Genomic DNA, 23,148 nt, shown 5'->3' with positions numbered 1-23,148 from the left:
CTTTATAACAGCAGGTTAATCAGTTAACTAAATGGGGGGGGACACAAAGGGAAGCACGGAACGGAAACGGTCCCTCCCAAGTCAAGGCCAACCAAGCCACAGAGCTTGTTCGGGATTGGGGTGGGGGGAAAACCATCTGCAGACCCCCACATTTGTGCAGTCAACCTTTCCGCAACACCCTGGGGTCCATACAAGGTGCCAAACATGCAGTATGAAGATTAGATGCATTATTTCATTCATTCCATAAATTTTATATACTACTTGATTTTGGGGGAGGACAGCGGACCTCAAAGTGGTACACGAACCAAACAGTGCGTTTTCCCCAAGCTGACATACCAGATGGGATTCCTAAGCCTCTCACTTTTCATTTTCAAGTAAAGCAAACTATTAGGGCTTGAACTGCAGAGAGGAACTGAGAGAATATTCTATGTTCTGTGGAAGGTTCAAATTGAGGCCTGGGTGGGGGGTGGCTGACAGTGTATGGGAGAGGGAAGAGAAGTTTTCATGCTCCATAGCCTCCCTTCACAGTCTTTTCCAGGGCTCCTGTCCCTTATCAATCTTATCCTTGGACGTAACCAAAAAGCCGTAACTAGAAATCAAAAGATAAACTGAACTACTGTACTATCAGCCAAGTAATCTGCAGAAGGATCATAGGCATGAATGCAAATCTACATAATTTGCAGAACTGGTTTTACACATTTCTTTAAGACAGAATTTAAGATTTCTTTCTGGCATAGAGCACTAACACAGCTCTAAACTCGGTGTATCATTTTCAATTCCGTTTTCATCAGGAGAGACAGCAAAATTTCTCTGTAATCCCTTAAACTCCAGAAATTCAAGCCCTTCCAAACCCCAAACAGGTTATTGGACTCTGATTCGCTCTTCATATACACTTACTGCCAGGGGGAGGAGGACCAGTGACCTCAGAAGAATTTTATTTACGTGCCTTTCTAATGAAGTCTAATCTGATTAGCCGACACATTGTAAAAGAGCCAATCTCAAGTGATCCAATAATCAACGCTTGTTTTCAGACACACGTAGGCAGAAGTAATTACAACTAATTCCTACACACAAGTCCCATCCTTCTCCCAAAGCCTCCATACTTGTATAGGAGACAACACAGTAGAGTGAAATGAAGCATGTGAGACTTTTGAAAGAAGATCAGGATCGGCCTTGAGAATTCACCTGTTTCCTTGGCAAGCTACTTAACCTGAGTTTCTCTACCTGTAGAATGGGAAAAACTGGTGACCTACCTCAGAGGGATACTGGAGAAAAGAATAAGGAAGCGTTAACATCCATCAAGTCTTTGAAACAGAGTGAAATGTAAATTCAAGAAACAAGCAAGCAGCATACAAGAGAATCTGGTCTGAAGATCCAACACATCCTTTCATCTAGGCAAACTAACTTTGTCCTCACAACTCTGACCTACATAACACGGAGGAATCAGCTGGTGGCCATGTGTCACGTCCTACTAGTTAATATTGTCATATGACCGTGTCGATAAACAACTACTGTAATTCCCCCCTAGCTAAAAATAGGCCAGTGCTCAGGCAGAGTCCAGAGATTCTTAGTCAGGTGAGCACAACACACCGGTTTCTTGATTTACATACTGATTAGAAGGCAGCAGTAAAGGACTGGTTAAGCATGTTAATGACCTCCAAATTTTGGACTTGTGTCTAATAAGCAGAATTTGGAACACATCCTACAGGTAAGCACATGTGCCTTAATTTGAAGTGGGTGGTGAACTGGCATTCTTGTACAGAATGCCCTTAAAAGAGGTATTCAAAATGCTTCCAGTACCCAGATACCAGGTCTTCCTTAGGACTATTATTATTTCAAAAACTCTAGTAGTATTGATTTACATAAGGTGCAACACCAAGCCAAGGGGGGTGGGAATTACATATGATGGATATCTGGAGTGGGTTGGCAGGGGTTTTAGCAGTTTGTGCTAAAATGTAGAGATGATTTTTTAAAAATAAACAAACCTGTCCCACTCTTTAAAAAAAGTCTTTAAAAAACAGAGGATATATGTGTTTTCTGATTCACTTTATGTTTATACATGATTTGAAGTGTTGTAGTAGATGCGAGCATGTTTTAAGCTGGAAATCTCTTGCTCATCTCTCACCTCTGCCATGCACTAACTGTGGGGCCTCAGCAAGCCACTCTGATTCAACCATAGTCTGAGCCTGCCATCTCTAACAGAGGGGGAACCTACAGTCCTTCTTTCGTCAGCCCACTGGTTCATCTAGATGTGTTGAACCAAAGCTGAGATGTTCTGGGAGCTCTGCAAACACCATCAGGATAGTCAGGTTAACTCTACAATTACTTTAACTGGTAGTTGTTGCAAGAATGAGCTGATATATAATCACATTTGCTTGCTTTGATGCTATGCTTATCTCTGGGCCCTGGGATGCTGGGCTCTTGGCCCAGAGAGGGAAGCTATCATTAAGCCTTGGATATTTGCCACCTATGCCCTCATAGGTCAGGTGGTTTGATGGGAGGTTCTGGTCAAATTTACTTATGCTGTTGTTTGTATAAGTAATGCTTACATTACACAAATTAGCACCTTGTGGACAAATTACAGTAACCTCTCACTGTTGTGGTGTCCGGTCCCAGGTCTGTAAAGCCAGTGAGGCTTTGTAAGCTGCATTGTAAGTTTACACCAGAGGTCAGCAACCTAAGCCCCATGGGCCGGAAGTGGCCCATGAGGGTCACTTAACCGGCCTATGAGCCACCCTGAACCGAGCTGCCCGTTCGGTGAGTCCCCGCACGCTGCGCTAAACTGGCACAGCACGGCACGGGGACTCTCTTCCCTGGCTCCGGAAATCACGTCTGCGCATGTATGCGGTGTCAGAAATCACTTCTGTGCATGCCCAGACGCCGGAAATCGCTTCTGCGCAGGCATGATTTCAGGCGCCTGGGTATGCGCAGAAGCCTTTTCCGGCGCTGTGGACATGCGCAGGCGCAATTTCCAACTGCACCAGTTCAGCCCACAGAGGATCTCCACGGGAGTGATCCAGCCCATGCCCAGTAAGCCCTGCTGACCCCTGGTTTACACCTTTCTTTAATAAAGCATTAGAAATGGCCACTCTGGCGTTTTTGACATCCTTGTTTGGTATCCCTGCATCAAACCACTCACTCAGGCTCTCTTTTGGGCCTGCAATTCAGAACACTCAGCAAGTATGGCTTACTCTGACTAGCACCAGCTCTCCTGGAATCTTTCCAGTTCAGCTGCCCAATAAGCTTTCAACTAAATATGATATCAGCTCTCCCAAGATTTCAGACAGAGATTTCCCATTCCCCGAATCCTTTTGGTAGAGATGTCAGGTATTAAATCTAGAACTGTGAACACGCAAAACATAATGCTCCACTGCTAATTAGCCATGAAAGCTTGAAATTCGGATCTCTTGGCAACATCCTTTCTATTTATGACAAGTAGTGCTAAATTCACACCAGTATCTGGAACTGAGTTCATCCACAGTCTAATTCCCCAACTGGGAACGTGAGTAACCAAAGCAACCCAAGGTTATGGTCAAACTTTCCAAGAACTTCTGAGAATTGTCTTTCTTCAGCCAGCATAGCAGAAAAGAAACATTCCCAACCCTAAGGCCTGTTTTTGAAAACCTGGTGTGAAAACTGAGCAGGTTCAGACAGTATGTCCTTAGAAGTTACTAGCCAGACTCCCTACAAGTTTACAGAAAAATTTTCAGCCTGATCACCTGAAGACATTTCCTCATGGGAATCATGTGAGCAGCTATTTACAAAACCCAGGTTCAGGTGTTCTGGCGATAAGCAGCAACAGTAGTGATGTGGCAATACCGTTTTTTAGTCTACCAAGCTGTAAAAGTGCTTTTTCCAATGTATACACTCATGGGCACCTTATGCACAAATAAAATTTCTAAATGCAAGTAGCAAGCACCCATGCAGAGAACAGCATCCTCCAGATATAGCTATGTGTAGATACATGGACAGCAAATGCCAGACATTACCATTTTGATCAGAGTTGTCCTTGAACAAGGTTTGGGGAAAGCACAGAAGATTGCCACCCACACCTGCTGTTGCAAAAACAGCAGCAAAAGACCCAGCAAGAAATGATAGTCATAAGAGCCAGACTGTCACACTATTTATGTATTTATTTAGTGTCTGTCAATGACATGCTAGGCTACGGGACAGGGTTATATTGCCCAAGACCAAACAGTACACTGTTCGTACCAATAGCTCCATTAACTATGAATCCTGAAATCTGGGACCCCCTCCAAACAGGCACCAAAATTTTGCAATCTTTTCGAAGCATGCTCAAAGCATAGTAAGTGATACATCAACCCGGAGCTTGTCATCAACACCATTCAAAATACATCATTCTCCTCCTATTTACTCCAAACTGGTGCCAAGTGGTTGCAATTGTTTTGCAGTGCAAAACCCACGTTTTGCAGCACTCCAAAAATGAGTAATTGGTACTCAAACCGGGGGTCACAGGTATCACCCAAGAAACCAACACTGTCCAATTCACTCCAAACCACTATCAACATTTTGCAGCTGCTTTGCAGCATTTTGTAGGGCAAACCCTACACTTTGCAGCGCGTGCCCTCCCCCCTCCCAAAGTACAGTAAGTGATGTATCTAACCAGGGCCCCTAGTTAACACCACTCAGAATCCAACAGTCTTGATTTACTCCAAACTGGTGCCAAAGTTCAATCAGTGATTTACTCCAAACCTGTGCCATATTTTTGTAATTGTTTTCAGCATTTTGCAGTGCTCTTCCAGAAATTGACGAGAAACAAAAACATTTATACACACATTCAACATTCATGTAAACATACATACCAGCATCAGCTGCAAATATCTGCAAATACACATACACATCTACACCAGAGGTCGGCAACCTAAGCCCCATGGTCAATTATTGAGAAAAGTATTTATTAGCTAAAGTTGTTATCACCAAGACCTGCAAGAATTCCAGAAGTATAATGTGTGGGCAGTAAATGAAATAGACCAGACTGAGGAATGTGGGAGCTTTATATGCACTGATTCATTGTTTTTAAAGCTGTAAGACACTATTTAGAAATTATAACATAGTATAAAATTGAGTCTCCAAGAAGATAGCATGTTTCCTGGGAACATCCACTGAAAACGTTTACTGGCTCAGTTGCCAAAATATTTCTGTGTTCCAGTTTCTTAAGGTTACAGAAAGATTAGTGCCAAATTTGTATTTTTCTATAAAGGTGTAAATCTGTATATGACAAACGATTTGCCTATTTTTACTGCATAATGACTTCTTGTTCCTTAGGTCACTGTATTCCTCCCACATGTCTTCATGTCTCGGAGAATATGCTACATAATGCTCCATGACATTCAGAAGGATTGACTGGCTCCCTCGGAAACGCATAGCACCTCTAAGAACATGTCACACACAGCAAAACAAGTGATGCACTCTCTTAAAATGCCCAAAGTTTTTTTTTGGGGGGGGGGGAATCTATAGACAAAAATAAGTTCTACGGGATTTTAAAAAATTGTACAAAACTCTATAAATCTGAACCATTGGGCTCCCAAATCTTCACAAAATTCCTAGAAGAAAAAATAAATCCAAAATTTAATAAGACTCTTAGCAGAAACCCAAAACAGAAAAATCTCACATCTTCTTCTGAAATTGTTTCTTGACATACTGAATAGAGGCCAAATTCCTGAAACTTGGCATATCTCGTTTATCACAGTCATACCCAAACCACAGAAAGAACTTGAACAAGTTGAATTATATAAACCTATTTCATTGATTAATGTGGATGCTAAATTATTTACAGGCATAATGGTCAGAGGACTTTCAAAAATTTCACCCAACTATGTCCACCATCACCAAGTCAGATTCTTAAGGCCTTCTCTATTAGAAGGATTCAATACAATTTTTTTTTAGAGTTAATCACATCCAGAATATACTGTTTTCTTGATGCTGGGTGCAGTAAAGGGATTTAATGGTTTAAACTGGCAATATATCTTTACAATTCAATGTTCCTTTGGCATTAGTGCATTCTGGGTTGATATGCTTTATAATTTATACTACTAGTCCACGTTTCGGTGAATGGGGAACTCTCTTCGACATTCCCCATTGGTCAGGGCACAAAGCAGGGCTGCCCACTGTCTCTCCTGCTTTTTACCTTGGTCAAATCTGCTATTAACCACTTTCTAAAATCAGATTTTACCATATGGAAGTAATGGAGACTGAACTTCTACCTTTTGATTCCCTCTTTAGTCCCAATAACTCAGCACTTCCTTTCACACAGCAGCCAAATCAGGCTGATTTCCTAGGTGGGAAACAGTGGGATTATATAAACTCAGAGACTTCTACACTAATCAAAAGCTCCTTACAGCTCCAGAATTATTATTTTCAATTGGGAGACAGATAATATGGCTGGTTAGAGGTACACCAGATTATACATTTTCTAAATCAATCAAATATAAAGACCCAAGCCTTATGCAGCTTAAACAGTTTGGAGCATCTACCCAACTCAACCAACTCATCCACTGAGAAAGGTCGTCTCCCAACTATATAAAATCGTCACACAATTGGCTACCCTTCCTCTCACTTCATTAAGACTAAAACAGGGAAAGACTTTGGAGAAAAATTAGAGAAACAACTCTGGGAACAAATTTGGAATAAACTACCATTTGGATTAATCTCAATTAGAACTTGAGAAAATGCTGTAAAGATAGGCAAGGTAAAGGACCCCTGGACAATTAAGTCCAGTCGAATTCAACTATGGGGTGCGGCGCTCATCTCCACTTTCAGGGCAAGGGAGCCGGTGTTTGTCCACAGACAGCTTTTCCAGGTCATGTGGCCAGCATGACTAGACAGCTTCTGGTTCAATGGAACACTATGATGGAAGGCAGAGCACACAGAAATGCCATTTACCTTCCCACCGCAGCAGCATTGCTTTCAAACTGCTATGTTGGCAAGAGCTGGGACAAAGAGACAGGAGTTCACCCCATCAGGCACATTCAAACTGCTGACCTTATGATCAGCAAGCTCAAGAGGCTCAGTGGTTTAGACCACAGTGCCACCCGTGTCTCTTGGTACACGTGCCTAGCAAGACTATAGAGAAGTGATCATAACACATTCAACCTTTGCTGGCAGAAATGCAATTTACCGGGATCTCTAGTATGTTGTGAACAGCCCTGAGATCTGCAGATGAAGGGTAGTATGCAAATACAAAAATAAATTAACAACACCACCACCACACATGGGGTGGTTTTGCCCAAAAATCATTCGCTTTTCAGGAAAGAAGTTCTTCAAATAAATAATCAAATGATGGGACAATTGCTACAACCAGACCCAAAATTAACCCTATTATCTTACATTTATCGGGGGCAGGGGGAAGACTCACACCTTTTATATGACATGGTGTCCTTTTATTAACTTTGTTAAGACAACAGAACATGGTTTCACCCTCCACTGACTCATGGAACCTTAAGGACTTGACTGCCTTGCTTAGACTGTATAATACCACCATCAGCTCCTATTTTTTCTTTCTTTTCTGTACAACTACTAAGCTCTAGTTTCCTTGTATGGGAATGTTTTGTTACTTGAGATTAAGAATCAACTTAAAAATCAGTTCTCATTGTCCTTCAACTCTGCCACACAGAGCATCAGAGGTTCTTCTGCTAGGATGTTTCCATGCACTTCTTTGGTTGTATACAAACAGTGTGACTTTATCACTTCTAGCACATCGATGATACTCTGGCATGTGTGAATCACCTTCTCTTTGTCATCCTTCTCAGAAACTGGACGTGGTACATTATCTGTCTTTCCTAGGTATTGTTACTGTATTTGCTTTTCTGTTGAGCATTGTCTTGAATAACATGTGATCCTGGGAATGTTCAGAAATCCTCCCCCACTAGGTTCAGAAGCACATCAAGTAGTCACCTTTTCTTGAACCATTTCTTTCCTATCGTCCTCAATGATCACAGGTGTAGTTTGAGCTGCAGCAGCAAGCTTCCTGGTACCCTCTAATGACTGACTATGCCTGAAAATGAAGTCACCCAGATGCACAGGTATGTTTGAATTCTGTACACTCGAAATAAGCCTGACTGGAAGCACTGCAGCTGTAACACCACTATACCCATAGAATGGGACCATCACAGCTGTCCACAGTGGAATCAAATGTGAAACATTGTCTAGAAGCATTTGCTGGTTACTTCTAGTTCCAGAACAACCTTTGTGGCGACAGTATTATTTTATTTCCTTTGCCGTAAGTGTGAAAGCTTCCCAACGGCGTCTTTCTATGGAACCAGAAGACATACTTCACTGCATTCTTCTTACCTCGCTTAACTCACAATCTGCTGGCACGCCTATATCCTTGCCCTCTCCCTCAGTTTCACTCATGGCAACAGTGATAATTTTATATGAGGTGTTTGACCTTAAGTAGCAATACTCCTTAGGTAGAAGTGACGAGTAAGGCGTTATGGTCCTCACAGAGTAGGCCATTTTGCCATCAGGTTAATCATGTGTGCTATGTCATTCCTGATGTAGTAATAGGGCAAATTTGGCAATCCCTTTTTTTCAATCAAAATCTTAGTACTCATTCAGGTACTTATTATTATTTTTACTGGGGGAGGAATAGCACCTAGGCATTCTGTTGTGGTGCTCATAACCTAGGTTTAAGGTGCCATTTGGCGATTGGCTTATATTTCGATGGCATTTCTAACACTGTGTGCCTCGCCTTGCCTTTTAGAGAGGCTTTTGGTGAGGTGTTCAAGGGAAGATCAGTTGTGCAAGCTGCCTACCATTCACATAATCCAATATTATTAAATGACCAGTGTTCTCTCACTTGCTCTGGAGATCTAAAGCCAGAGTTTCAGCTGTGAAAACACTTTTCCAGTTCAAAACTGGTCTTACTGATATTCATAAGGTCAATTCTCTATTCAAATCCTGATAGATGGAGAGTGTGTTTGAGTGGGAGAAGATATAGCCACACTTATTTTAATCTACAGACTGGATCCTGATCTTTCTTAATCTGGATTCTGTCAACGAGGGAGACAAAAGCTTCACTACTCCTCAAACAGCAGATTACAACAGCGGTGTGATCTGAAATGTCTTGTTCAATTTACAAGTGGGAGTGGTGCCTTTCAAAGCCTCCTGTTGGTCATTGTCACTTTAAACATCTGCACTCCAATGCCAAACTAATTTTCTGTGCCTTTAAGTGTCATCACATCTGCCAATGCTGCACAAAAATAAGGCAACATTATTGCCAGCTCCTGGGTACCAGACTTGCACTTGAGTCAGTATCCCAACCCAGAGAATTAGATGCTACAGATTTTGCCAGCTTTCTGACAGTTCAGTATTCTCATTCAACTCTATATCCTTTGTAAGAGTAAGGATACATTACAAGAATCCTTGTAATGTATCTAACTTCCTAAGTAGAAACTCTACCATCACAGAACAGAAGAGATACTGGAAAACAAGAATTGTATGTCCCTTTCTAATTCAATGCTACCAATACCATCACTACCACTTTGCAACTCTTTCTGCCAAGAACAAAAACAATAACAATTTTATAGCAATTCTATCTGAGGTACACAACACACAAACTACACAATGATCAAATTAATCAGTTTTCTCGCATTAATTAACTCAAAAGTATCAGGAGTTGAGTGTCATACTATTCCCCCATCAGCCATGAAGTCCACTGGGCAACCTTGGGCCAGTCACCCCCCTTCACAAATAAAATGGGGAGAATAATGTGTGCAGACTTGAGCTTCATGGAGGAAAGGGGGGGGCAAAAATAGGATAAATAAAACAAATAAATAAATGTGCTCAGCCAAACCTGAAAAAGAGAAAGTAGAAGATGACAACAGTGGGTGAGGGGTGAAGACCTGACAATATAAACAGGTCAATCAGGCAAAAATTCTAACTCTCCACATCAAATAATATTTGGAGTGGGGGTCACATAAACAAGTTCTAAAGTTAGGCCTCCTAGCTCTGGTTGGGGGTCGTTTTGCCCAAGCTCACTACTTTCAACAGCAAAATTCAAAACTGGAAGAAAAAAAGGAAATAAATCTTCAATCCTTTGCTGCAGAGAAGGCAGCAGGGGCTAATAAAGAGAGAGCGTTCATAATGACTGAACACAAAAGATGAATAAAGCATAGAAGGTGCAACAGTCAGCACTTCAAAAGATGCTGGCTCTTTAGCGTGCGCCTAATTAAAGGTTTTCTGCACTGCTGTGTGCCTCGGAGAGTACACATCCCAGGCTAAAGCAGCCACCCCTTCAAATCCAGGGATCAGCCCTTCCCTTCTAGGGATGGCCAGAGGTCCCTGTCTGTCACAGCGGCTGAGGAGTTGCTTGTTCTCTCAGCTCTCTCCCACAACTTTCTGCTTTGTACAAACAAAACACCAGGCCGGCAGGACCTACATCTAACACAGCCTCTTGGGAGGTGGCACACGGCCAAATCCGACTGGATGATTCCAGTTCAGACTGGTTCTGGGAACACAAACAAGGAGGTCCTTGCACAGTCGACACTATTTGGACACAGCAGCTCCCACAGCATACAAGGCTGCTCATCGCTTATCAGCTGTGGAGACCTGAGGCCTGGTTTGCCCACATTTTTCTGGCCACCTTATCTGAGTGGGGGAAGGTGGAATACCAGTGTTTTTCTTTTAATTCGTTTCACTGTAATTATAATTTTTGCTACGCCACACTGGGAACTTGCTAAAGGGTGAGACAGAAATCAAATAAACTCCCTGCAAACATGGCTGATTTGCAAATGCACCTTGACTTAGACCTGTACAAATGAAAACAAAGCCTCAAGACGGAATTATTCAAGAAGTGCTTTTGAATGCAAAGCATCTGAATGAACAATGGTCTTGGGTCCTGTCCTCCTGAAAGATTTTAAGATGAGATCTTCCCAAAGGAACAGAACATCCTAGCAAGCAGCCTTGAAAAGAAACGCTAAACACAGACACACAAATCAACATGCCTGATAGCTACACTCCACACTGCTGAACAGTAGGGGACAGCTTAAGGCAAGGAATGTTAACACCTCTGGAAGAGACTGAGCAGCTAAGGAGAGCCTTAAAGAGCAAGAGAAAGGCATATCTGACAAGGCAGCTTTTGAAATTACTATTCTAGAGAGAAGCTAACACAATCCGCAGTTTACAACCCTGCAACCGAAGCTAGCCAACAGGCGTTTAATCATTCAGCTTCTGGCTTAAGAAAGTTCTCTTTGTCCTAAAGAAATACATAAAAATATCATAACAACGTAATATGTAAAAATGAACAGGGCTCTTTCTCTTGAAGAACTGTGTGTATGCATGGAGGGGTGGGGGCAGGGACATCCAATATTAAATTAAGAAAGGAAGGAAGAAACTAGTTATGTTCCTGAATGTTTGCACCATTAGCATGGGGATGACAGGCAACAGAAACAATTCAGATCTTTTATACAAGGCTAATCAATCAATCTCTCTCTCTCTCTCTCACACACACACACACACACACACACACGTCAGACCATACCGTTCCTGCTGAAGTTCTCCACTCAAATTGCTTCTCCAGGAGCGAAAGCACATGGAAAATGGCCTTTGTTGAGCCTAAGTTCTGAAGCAGTTTTCCCCAATTGTCCCCATGAACAGGAAGCACCTAACCCACCCACACTCCACTAAATACCATTTTAAGCAAGTGATTCATCCTTAGTTGGCAAATTCCAGAGCAGGAAAGAAAGGAGGGGGTGCCACAGGAGGGAATGGCCAGTATTATGTAATGCAATAAAGTTTGCCAAAGTCTACTTTCACTCCAGGAGAGGAGGCTGGTAAGCAAGAGACAGCAACCAATCTCTCCAGCCAAGTCTCAGGAAGCCTGAATGTTAAGTCATGGTGGTTTTTCTAGCACCTTTCACTACAGTAATTTTCATCTTCATGTCTCAGGATACATGCAAGTAATCAATTTTTTAAAAATCCATGACAAGGGCAAGTTTCAACAAAGAAGACAAATTCTTTCTAAAGTTCATCTGGTTTAACCAAAGAGTCATAGTCCATTAATCACAACAACTACATTAGAAAACACAAGAATTAATTCAAGTGGAATTCTTGAAACACATTCTAGATAAAAAGAAGCTCTGTGGTCTCTACAGTAACATTACTTGAAAGCTGGGCTTCACCACAAGTATGTGAGTTTCACAAGCCCAATGTGAAATAATCACTGTTTGAAATTCCCCAGGCACTAGGCACGTTCTGTAACTGCTATGGGTCCAACTGCAGAGGTTGACCTCTGACATCTCCATCTGACTGGCCCCTCCAGCTTTCTTAAGAAGGTGAGCAGAAGAACTTACAGTCTTTACTGCATTTATATCCCACCTTTGAGTACATGGTTCATCCTGCTCCTCAATTAATCTACCTCACAGGGTCACTGTAGGGGTTAGGAGGCTGTGAGTGGCCCAAGATCACCCAGTGAGCTTCATGACTGAATGGGGATTTGAACCCTGACCTCCCAGGTCCCAGTCAGACACTCTAACCAGTACACCACACTGGCTTCCTAGAGTACTTCTGCTATGGGGCAGCTATATAAATTAAGCAGGTAAATAAATATAGGGAATATTTCCCTTGAAACTTGCATTTGTTTTATTCTGGGTTGTTTAATTTTCTGTTTTAATGTATTGTAAAATGCTTTGAGATTTTTTTTCCTCTTTGAAATATAAAGCAGTATACAAATGAAATTAATAATAATAATAATTTCATTGCAAAAAAAAATGGGGATTGTAACCTAGATTTAAGGTGCCATTTGGCAAATAGCTTATATATCTAATGCTGGAAATAATACATTCAGCAACACAAATCAGTATTTCAGGCAAGTATGCCAGAGTCAAGTCTGCAAAAACCTTGTACTAGTGGTCAAGCACTAACTAGAATAAGGAAGACAAAAATTAGTTTGATGAAACACTGAAAACACATTTCAGTTGGTGAGATTTTTATAGACACCAATAGAGGATAACATTGCAATGTTGGGCCCTTCTTTTGCAAAGTCCTTTGCTGATTGGAGAAAATTAATTTTCAGAGCTACCAATTATTTACAAGCATCTATAGCACTTTCCCCAAGTACCTTTAATGAACATTTGGACATGGTTCACATAAAACACATAGGCAAATTATGGCTTTCGAGGACAAGCAAGTGTGCCAGTACATACAAGTGTGCCTCACCCTGTCCCATTCCACCCCCGTTCTGCCTTCTACCACGTCCCAAAAGGACCTAAGCATCAGCAACTGTTCATCAATTGGACATGCCTAAAATGGCTGTCGCCTGTACACACATGCAATTTGACTGGGAAGGAAGATACAGTCCTTTAAAACCAGTTTCATATGATACACATTCTATTCCAAAAATTCTCTCATTCTCCCACAGCTCTTCATTGAAAAATAAAAACAAAACAAAAAAATCCTTCTATCAAGTCCTTGCTAAGCTTGAACAACATTATTTTGCCACAGTAATCCATTCAGCTACAGCCACAATTTAAAACCAACACTCCATTCATCTCTCAGGCGTCATTACTAAGAGAAGGTTATTCCTTTAAACTAACAAAATTTGCTGGAAAAAACACATGCAGGCAGGGGGTGGGAGAAGAGAAAGCAAGGCAGACAATGACTGATAATTGGCACTGGATTTTAAATAGAAGTGGGAAAGCCATATGAAACCAATCATATTAACTTTGTTCCATGAGGCACCATTTAAGTTGACACATTTTGAAATGTAGTACATATAAATGTCAACAACTTCATTCTTAAGCAGGGGCTCAAATGCTGAAGGTACAGGTCTTCAGGGGGCAGGGGAATAGAGCAATAAGAAAAGGACACTGCAATATCCCATGGGTAATCCTTGGGAATTCATATTCCAGGATGAAAACATGGCAGTAATAAATATGACAGGGGCATTTACATACCTGTCACTGCTGGTACTGCTACTGCTGCTGATTGAATCACTGCTTGATGATCTGCTCCTAGAGCCGCTGCCACTAGGGGACCTAGTAGGTCTTGACGCTTGGCTCGCCAGCCTCTGAGGAGACTGGGTCCTAGACTGGGATGAATGTGGTGACCGGCTCCTGCTGTGCTGGTAATTCCGCTCTGGCCTCCGGCCTCGTACCTCCCGTGTGAGATCATCCCTGTAGATATCCCTGTGTACCACGCTGGGCAAAGTAAACTGCTCCCGGGCCCGAGGCTCGTAACGGGGGTCATGAGCATCAAAACGGCTCGGGCTGCGACTCCGAGAACTGTAATAGAGTCCATGTTGTAAAGTCCGCTCTCGAGGATCTCTATAGTAATCCTGATCATAATGTCTTGTCCGATCAAATCCTCCTGTCCCCCGTTCATGGTGTCCATAGGCACTATGTTCATAAGCACGCTCCCTGTTATCTGAAGCCCTGCATTTAGGAGGGGGAAAATATTTATGTCAATCAGAGATGGAGGAGAAGGTCCCAAAATCATGCAAACATTTAGTGTGGCATTGGCAATCTTCACAAGTAATATTAATAATAAATGACTCTAAATGACTATAATGACTATAAAGCAAAACCAATGAGCTTGGTTCTTCCACACAACTCCTCAGTTACATCTAGGTACAGCACAGCTTGGCACTGATTCTGCTTCACTGAATAAACTGGGCTTTCATGACCAGAGTTCTGCATCACAGAACAAACTAATGATCTTCTGGGCCCTGAATGATTTTCATATAGGTTTTTTTTTTGAAAAACCACCAATTTAAAATATAATTATTCTAGGAGCACAATGCTCTAGGATTCTAAATAGTTACAACTATTCATATTTTTCATTGCATGGGTATGCTGAAGATCTTTTGCTAAATGTTTGGCTGGCCATGAAAGCCCCTGTGAAAAGCATGAGTCCAGAAAAGGCAAGTTACTGTTAGCATTTTAGTTGCTAAGATTCCTTGGATATAATGTCAAAACAGCGAATGCTCAATACATTGATCCTATTAATTATCCAAGAGGTAGGTACTTTTAAGTGCCACAGACAATGCGGAGACAAAGCCATGCCCACAAAAGGCGTTAAGTCCCCAAAGCAAGATTTACTGGTAAGCTGTGGGCATTTTTGTAAGCAGCTTTGAATCAAAGAAAAGTGGGGTATTAATATTTAAAGAATAAAGCTAATTGCCAGTTTCTATACTCCACATAAATAATCAGCAGTTTGCTCTACTATGTACTTCAGAGTTAATGAGAACACTGTGCCTGTGACTCAGTTCTATGGCCCAGAACACTGATGAGTATTTTCATAGGATAGTAGTTCAAAACAGAAAGCAAAATGACCCAGAAGGCTTCCAATAGTTTAGTACTCTAATTTATTAAAAGTAAAAGGATGGCCAATCTTTAGCGGCATGGCTAATCAAGAAAAATAGTAATTCAACAGGAAATGTTTGTGGATTTAGTAATAAGCCAGAGCCTGAGTTAGTTGCAAAATTTAAAGCCCCATTTTAGGAAGAAGGGTTTTAAGCCATCTCCCTTTGTTCCAACAGTCTTCTTTGAAAACCAATTCACAGCTACTTCAGTTCTAGGCACTCAATCCTCTCCCACCTCCACCCCCACAGTTCCTCCTCTTCTGCTGGGTCCCAGGACAGATCTTCTCAAAAGCTTGAACTCTCTTGTATTTTTCTTTTGTTTAGTCTTAAGAGTGGATTAGAATCTTCCTTGATTATAAATTTCTCTCTCTTCCTACACATGCATCTCAAGCACAGGGCTAGTAATCCCTGAGATGAAGGTGCTTGATGAATCTTAAAGGCTTTCTTTTCTCTGAATTCCTGCCTCTTGAGCAATTCAGAGTTGTCTTAGCAGAAATGCAAAGCAAAATTCCAAAATGCACAAAATACATTTCCAATTATTTGCAGCTACAGGCAAATAAGGCAGCAAACTGTTTCCAAATGTGTGCACGTGTGTGTGCATGTGTGTCTTCTTCCTTAAAAGAAGAAAAACAAGCAGCACTTTGCACCCTATGGAACATTATGCCAGTGAGAGCTGGTGTAATAAAGGAACAGAAGCAATACTCCTAGAGGGTTACTGGTATAGTAAAAGACCTCCTTATCCATTAGAAGGACACAGAAGACAGACAAAAGAACTAGCAGAGCTGAAAATCTAATGACTACAGCAGTGCTGATTATCTATTAGTACTAATTACTACTGGAGTTAGTGGAAAGAGGGATTGACTTGGGTTAGGAGAGGAGCTAATATACACAGGGCAGGACATACCAACCTTTTCCAAGTGTGGAAACACGACCTATATTCCCAATTAAATCTAGGGAGAGAATTGTGAACATAACTTCCCCAATTTTGGCCCCTCTTATAGGGGTAATCCACCTTCTTAATGGGCAAGGGTGTCAAAATGATATTTTAGATGAGCGAGCAAGAAAAAAAATCTTAGTGACAAACAGGGGAAAAAATCCACTGGAAGCCAGTTGTCCCAGATTGACATGAGGACTCTGTAACCCCCAGACTTCATTCTTCAGGCAGCAAATCACGTCTAGGTATATCCAACAAAAAAGAGTGACTCCAGCTCTAAGTCTGAATCAAACAGTTGGTAGAAAATACACCAAGATATGAATAGATGAATGTCTCACTGCTGGCTAGCAGACATCCTCTGTCCATCTTTGTAACCATCCAACAAAGTCAATTTTCTCTTTATGTATCCACAAGCTGATTATCAACAGAGTGTCTTTAAAGCTAAAGTGCCTTTTAACTGTACAGTGACAAGTGCGCTCTTAACAAGTCTAGATAGTAATCCACTCCCCTGGGCCACTGGGATCTTGGCTGTGTACCATCCCACAAATTCGAGGTAGTAGCCATTATTCCAGCACCTTAACAGATGGCCTGTAATTTCCAAGATTTAGCAGTGTCCATCTCCTTCACTTTTGCCAATACCATGAGGAACAGTAATCCCAAGATATACGGAAGTGGTGTAGATCCAAAAGTGGAAACATCAAAAGCTGCCTTCTGCTGTCTTCACCATACCACAATGTATTCCCATGGCTAGAGGTTGTTTGTAGAATCCAAGACGATGAATGCATAACTTTTAAAAAGCCTACTAGAAATTTTTGGAATCAATCCAGTTCTATACATAAACTATGCACACCAGAAAAACCCTGAAAAAACTAGCCATGAAGCTTCTCCAAGACTCTGTAGATTCTATATTCTGAAGATACTCCATACTGGGTTTTGAGGCTTGCAGTAGCGAAATAGCTCCATTTGATAATAAGGATACATCCGAGTAAAGCCTTAACGTTATCCAAGAATGAGATTGTTCTAGAAGAATAGCTCCATAATCGAGGATGACCATCGGAAGTCTTCCGTCTTAGGACCAAGTATCCAACCAGCTGCAGGAAATATCCTCTACAGATCCACAAGATACCAGCCACTGGGGCGGGAATCACTTCCGTTTCCAAACCCAAAATAGGAAACGCAGATAAATCCCCAAATTTTAAATCCATCTGGGGGCCCTATACAGGAGTTTGTGTTTCTCACCACATCAAATACAAAATACCTGCCTAGTGAAACCTTGGAACTTACCCATCAAGTCTCCGCTCATAGCGTCCTTCCCGTGCATGAAGCGATGGTGGTGGGCCATACGTGGGCCCACCACCACCTCCTCTGAACCCAGAAACCTCTCTACTACGAGATGCTATGGAAACTGTATCATCCAATCCCCGAGCAGCGCTAGGAATGGTTCCCGGTTCATTATAATCCGTCCGAAGGTCTCTATCTCCCATTTTGTTGACAGAGTTGTGTGCCTTCTGGGCACTCTTGATGTCCACAAAATCCACAAAGGCTGCCACGCCACCTTCTGACCCCCTTTTGGGGAGAATTTTGACACTTTCAACACGTCCATATCTAGGGGAGAAAGAAAGAAAAATAATATGTATTAAAGGCTCACACAGACAGAACATGTTGTCAAACCACATTTTAGTTGGCTGAAATTTCCAGCACTGAGGCTGTGATGCTAAGCATATTTATTCTGCAATCCATATGTGACTCCCCTCTGTTTTATCTGTCCTTGTAAACAAAGGTTTCTGTTAGATTTGCTTATGATTTTATTGTGTATTTAGTGTCTGTCGATGTTAGGGATGATGTCGCAACCATTGGCTCACACAATAAAAGTTAGACTTGCATATTTATTTTGAATTTATTCCTGTTAAACTTTCATTGCAGTAACTGTGCTTCACATCATGGCTTTAGTCTGTTAGAAACAAAGTTTCAAACAAACTGTTTTTTTACTCAGCTGCTCCTATCCTTCCCCTCACACTTTATAAGGAAGTAAGTAAACAAACAAACAAACAAAGCTGTGATACAATATTCAGTTTTGAATACCCCTAAATATATATATTTTTTTTAAATTATGCTTTATACTGAAAGAAAAAGTCTTTTACATAAAGGTATGCCACAGCTCCAATATGCTTCAGTTCAATCAGCCTTAAAAGTAACCAGATCAAAGGATTTATTGAATGTGTGTATTTTCCAACTTGCTCACAGTTTAGTAATAATATTTATTATTTGCAAGGCACTGCTATACAGTTTTAAAAATTGAACTAATAACCAAGTCCTGCCCATGGGCTTACTATCTAAACAATGCTGTAAATCGCAGCTTCAGCCAGGTTTGGAAGAATATTTGGGAATTCCTAGGAAAAACCAGATAAAACATTTCATATCCCTGGATATCAGCACCACAGTTTGCACACACCAGTCAACCAAGGAAGTTTCTGTGTTTTTTGCAACCCCAGCGAGCAGGGGATCTGTTTGACCACTAATTTACAAATGTGGGTTTGAAGCCAATACACAAGATAGTCCTATTGAAATCAACAGACATGTCTGCTTTGAGTATGACTAATTTGATACAGCCCCTGGAAATATTTTTAATGTTCCCAAACTGGATAGACAAGATGGAAGTTCTGAAATAATCCAGTTTTAATAAATCCACCTGTAAAGACCCTTTAACTGAACTCCCAGCTCCTTTGAACAAAGTAAGTTATTCTGTAAGCATTACAGTTCCACAGATGTTTTATAAATGCTCCTTTTTAAAACAGAAAATAAACTAACCTGGAGAAAGATGACAAAACAGTGCTATCTCACTAGAGAAAGTGCAAGAACAACCAAGGTTGTCAGACAACCTTCATGTATCTTTAATTACCCTTTAATTATAGCTGAGAAAAAGAACCATCCAGCTTCCAATTTTGACACACCTGACTCCATTTTCAAGAGTCTGAATTAGAAGTTTTGGGCCCAAGCAGTGAAAGAACAAGAGTCAAAAACATGGACTAGCCACATGGCAAAAAAAATGTGTCAGCCTCACAATTCCCTCAGCGTCATTCTCTCTCCAGGCTCATAGACACTAGCGAAATCCACAGATTCATCCATGTGTGAGAATTGGCACCACCAAAGAAGTTCCACAGGAAGGGAAACCTGCTGAGTATTGCCAGGAAAGGCCCTACATCTCTGCCACAGGGAACAAGGGGGCCACTAATGCTCTTCAGTAGAAGCAGAAATCCCGCCACAGAATTTGAGGGTTATTACTTGCTTCAAGTTCTCCAATGCTAGCTGGTCCAAGACTCATGGGGTGTAGAAACCTCGTACAGTGCAAGGGGTAGTAGAGCACGTTCTGTTCAGATGACTCTTAAGTGTTTTCAAAAACAACTGATGGGGCGATGTAGGACTCCCAGCCTTGAAATCTCTGCTAGCTACACGAAGCTCACTGGCTGCATTGGAGAAATCAGCACAGCCAATCAAAGGAGGGGGGCACAGCTCCGTAGCAGAACACATACTTTGCATGTAGCAAGTCCCAGGCTCAATGCCTGGAGATTTCAGAAGCAGGTGACAGGAAAGGCCTCCGAATCCAAGAGCCCAAAGGGCCACAGCCAGTCAGAGAGCCTAATACTAGGCTAGATGGATAAATGGTCTGTGCTGGTTTAAGGAACTTTCCTATCATCAGAGGCACAGGCCAAATTTACAATATCTGTGGGAGGAAGGAAACCTATGCAGTCCAATTTCTCCATCTACAGTTTTAAAACCAGGCACAGCTGGAGACACTATTGCCAGATTACTACCACAGAGATTGCCCTATTTTTTTCAGCCCTAACACAGATTGCACAATACTTGTTCACCCACACCTAAATCTCAGGGCTGTGTAACTATTTGGCACAGCATGTCTTCTCATGCAACAAGCCACTGGGATGCGTGTGGCAGCTGCTTTTCAAGGAGGAGAGAGTAAAAGTTACACATCCTCAGCAACATACACAACAACCCTTAAGACAAAGCAGCTGTGCGAGCAGGAAGGCTTTCAACGCTCTGTGCCCTAGCATCGCCTGCGCCTTTTTAATTGCACATACCTTTTAGTCACCCACCGTGAAGATTAATCTGCCTAGTGATCCAGCCCAGCCCCACCCATTGGCTACTCTCCAAACTGCTCCTGTGGTGGCAGTTCCCGCGGGGAGGGGAGCTGCATTGCTTCATGCTATCAGATCCAGAAGGGAGGGGAGGGAAAAGATCTGCAATGTTGCATCACGGGATCATTTACTGCAGCAGAACAATGCACGGCAAGGAGAAGAGAGGCTTTCTGAAGGGCTGCCGGAGGACAGGCAATGGAGGAAAGGGAGAGCATTTTTCACGGTGGCATTTGCAAGAGCCACAACAAGGAAGGAGAAACAGCAGAGAAAAGCTTTTGTGAGGGTAACCTTCGTTGGGAAAGAGAAACAAAAAGGACAGGAGCCATCATGACCTTCACCATGCTGAAAAGAGCCCTTGTGAAAACGCTTCCTCCAGCTCTCTTTACTTACTTCGGCCTTTCCAAGAAGCAAACAGATAAAAAACACAGCAAGGGGGGGAGGGGGGATTTGCTGCATGCTGGCTCTAAAGATCCCCATGAAAACAAAGCTCCTCTTGTTGCTCTTTTTTAGCAACCTTCCCCACCTTGCATAATTCATGTTAATCAATAAGTAACTCGCAGCATGTCAGACAAGCTGGTCTCATTGTATGGTTTGCTTTTCAGTGGCTTCTATGAAGCTCTTTCTGCAAGTAGAATCCTCTGGGGGGCATGAAGCCCTTTTCTTAGTTCTCTGGAACAAGTGTAAGACCTTTCAGTTGATCTGTTCCTTTAAGGCACCTGAAGGCTCCAGAAGACAGAACAGCAAAACTGGGACTCAGGGCCCCTTGTCAATTACTCAACCACAAGGCCACACTAAGCCAGTTTTTCTGGACTTAAACATGATCAGCACATTCACCTTAGACCAGGCTACCACAAAGAAGCCAACAGGGCAGCTGTGCTTCCCCCTCTCCTCTTTCTTCCTCCACAATGGATCCTGGGGCAGGTGGTATTTTTCCAGGCTTAATTAAGTAGATTTCTTCATTGTCATCCTTAGGCTACGTGTCACCATGAGACAAGCCTCAGCTGAACTGGGGAAATGGGGAGACCTGAGGAAACTGTCTGCAATAATCCATCATCACACTCCATAGCAACCTAAGTTAATGATGTGCATGTTAGCATTTTTGTTTGTTAACTATAATTAGTAAAACTGATTACAAAAGATTACGACACTGAGGACATTAAATCTGGGGAGGCAGAAGTTTGCAAAGGCCACCAGAAAAAAATAGGACAGCTTAACAAAATATAAACGGAAAGAGCAAGAGCCAATGTGGGGCTGTTTTCCAAAAATAGGAATTTCATGGTAACAGGGATATGGTGACCGGAAGTTTAAAAGTCAATATTCCATCACTGAATCTGACTTAGTTAGTACTCATTCCAAAGACTAACACAATATCTAGATTTCACACATGCATTTTATACAGTCATTATTGGTCAATTTAGTCCTTTTTAAAGCATAGCTGTGAAAAAGAGCTTGTGGTTTGCAAAACTAGGTTCTCCCAAGCTACTGAAAGCAGAACTAAACTGCTGCTGTTTATTTGCTGGCAACAGATTCCAAGGGCTCAAGGCAGAAATTGGCTTAATTAACAACACTGATTAGGAGAAAACCATATTCACAACTGCTGCAATGTGTGTTTAACCAAAAAGAAAGTGTGCTAAATGTGGCGGTTGTGGGGGGGAGATTCCAGAACCTGCCATTCACATTTTTACAAGTCACTCTTCTTTAGACAAACACCAGCTTTGCTCAAATCTATCACGGAATTGGAGGAGGGTGCATAGACACATGTACAGGTACTACAGGCTCTTGCTAAGCACTATAGGTGTGTTCATATTGCTCATCTTTGTTCATGCAAACACAGCCCAACCAAGTGAGGTCAACAGCACTACTAACAATGTGAATGCATATATTCTATTCAATTAAAATCTCTATCTCCCCCCCCCACACACACACACTATCCCACGGGCACATAAGCTGGTTAGCAACACACGCATTTAAAAAAAACCAATGCCCAAACAAATTATAGGTATTGCAGACCTGGAACACCTACAGATATACTGATTTAATGGCATGAGCAGGGCAATAATCTTATGTTCCCTGTTACCATTTCCCATTAGTCTGCTTGTATATGTCTATAAAAATAGGTAAGGAAGTTGCAAGCTCTTTCCTCCATATTTACTGGAGTCCTAGTAATTATCTATGTTAATTTCAGGCAAGTACGGGCAGCTCCATATTTAAAGAACATGGCTTTCCCCAAGGAATACCAGGAACTGTAGTTTGTTATGGGTACAAAGAACTGTAGGTCTGTATGGTGAAAAATACTAATTCTTTTGAGGAAGTCATGTGCTTGAAATGTATGTTGGATCTGTTTTAAATGTTTGGTGTGGATCTGCCCTAGCTCAAGAGAAAATTCTATATCACATAAAATTTACACAGTTAAGATGATAAATCCAGAGGAGTTAGGCATGCTGAAGGTCTTCCAGGCAAAGAGTAACAGTACCTACTTCTTCACTATAAGCTCCATCAAAACATCAAACACTTGTTTCATGTTACAGTTAGTTGCTAAGCAGTTGTTGTCACAGGCATGTAGCAAGCGGCTAGTTTTATCACACTGACCGCACTGCGATAAATGCTGAACATATAGCAAAAAAGCATTACTGTAAAGGAAATGGCACATGGCCATCCTCAGAACTGTTCTCCGGGACAGTGTGCATCCTTCTTTCAAAAACTATGCTTAAGTTCAATGCCCTCAACATCCAGGGCATGTTTGG

The 23,148-nt window shown here is 41.8% G+C and overlaps 1 protein-coding gene across 4 annotated transcripts in view; it reads right to left on the bottom strand.

The window, feature by feature from the left end:
* The window catches only part of SPEN (spen family transcriptional repressor), a 66,250-nt gene that overhangs the window by 31,339 nt on the left and 11,763 nt on the right, over positions 1 to 23,148 (bottom strand). For all 4 annotated transcript variants that reach the window (XM_083514560.1, XM_083514561.1, XM_083514563.1 and 1 more), the window contains exons 2-3: positions 17,538 to 17,858; positions 13,914 to 14,390 (exon numbers count right to left, since the gene is read on the bottom strand). In XM_083514560.1, the coding sequence (XP_083370686.1) occupies positions 13,914 to 14,390; positions 17,538 to 17,858 (798 nt within the window). The remainder of the gene's footprint in view (positions 1 to 13,913; positions 14,391 to 17,537; positions 17,859 to 23,148) is intronic.

This window comes from Podarcis liolepis (assembly GCF_965112155.1).
Source record: "Podarcis liolepis genome assembly, chromosome: 7".
Taxonomy (NCBI): Eukaryota; Metazoa; Chordata; class Lepidosauria; order Squamata; family Lacertidae; genus Podarcis; species Podarcis liolepis.
Note: the sequence above shows the minus strand (reverse complement) of the source record. Positions and strands in the feature narration are given on the sequence as shown.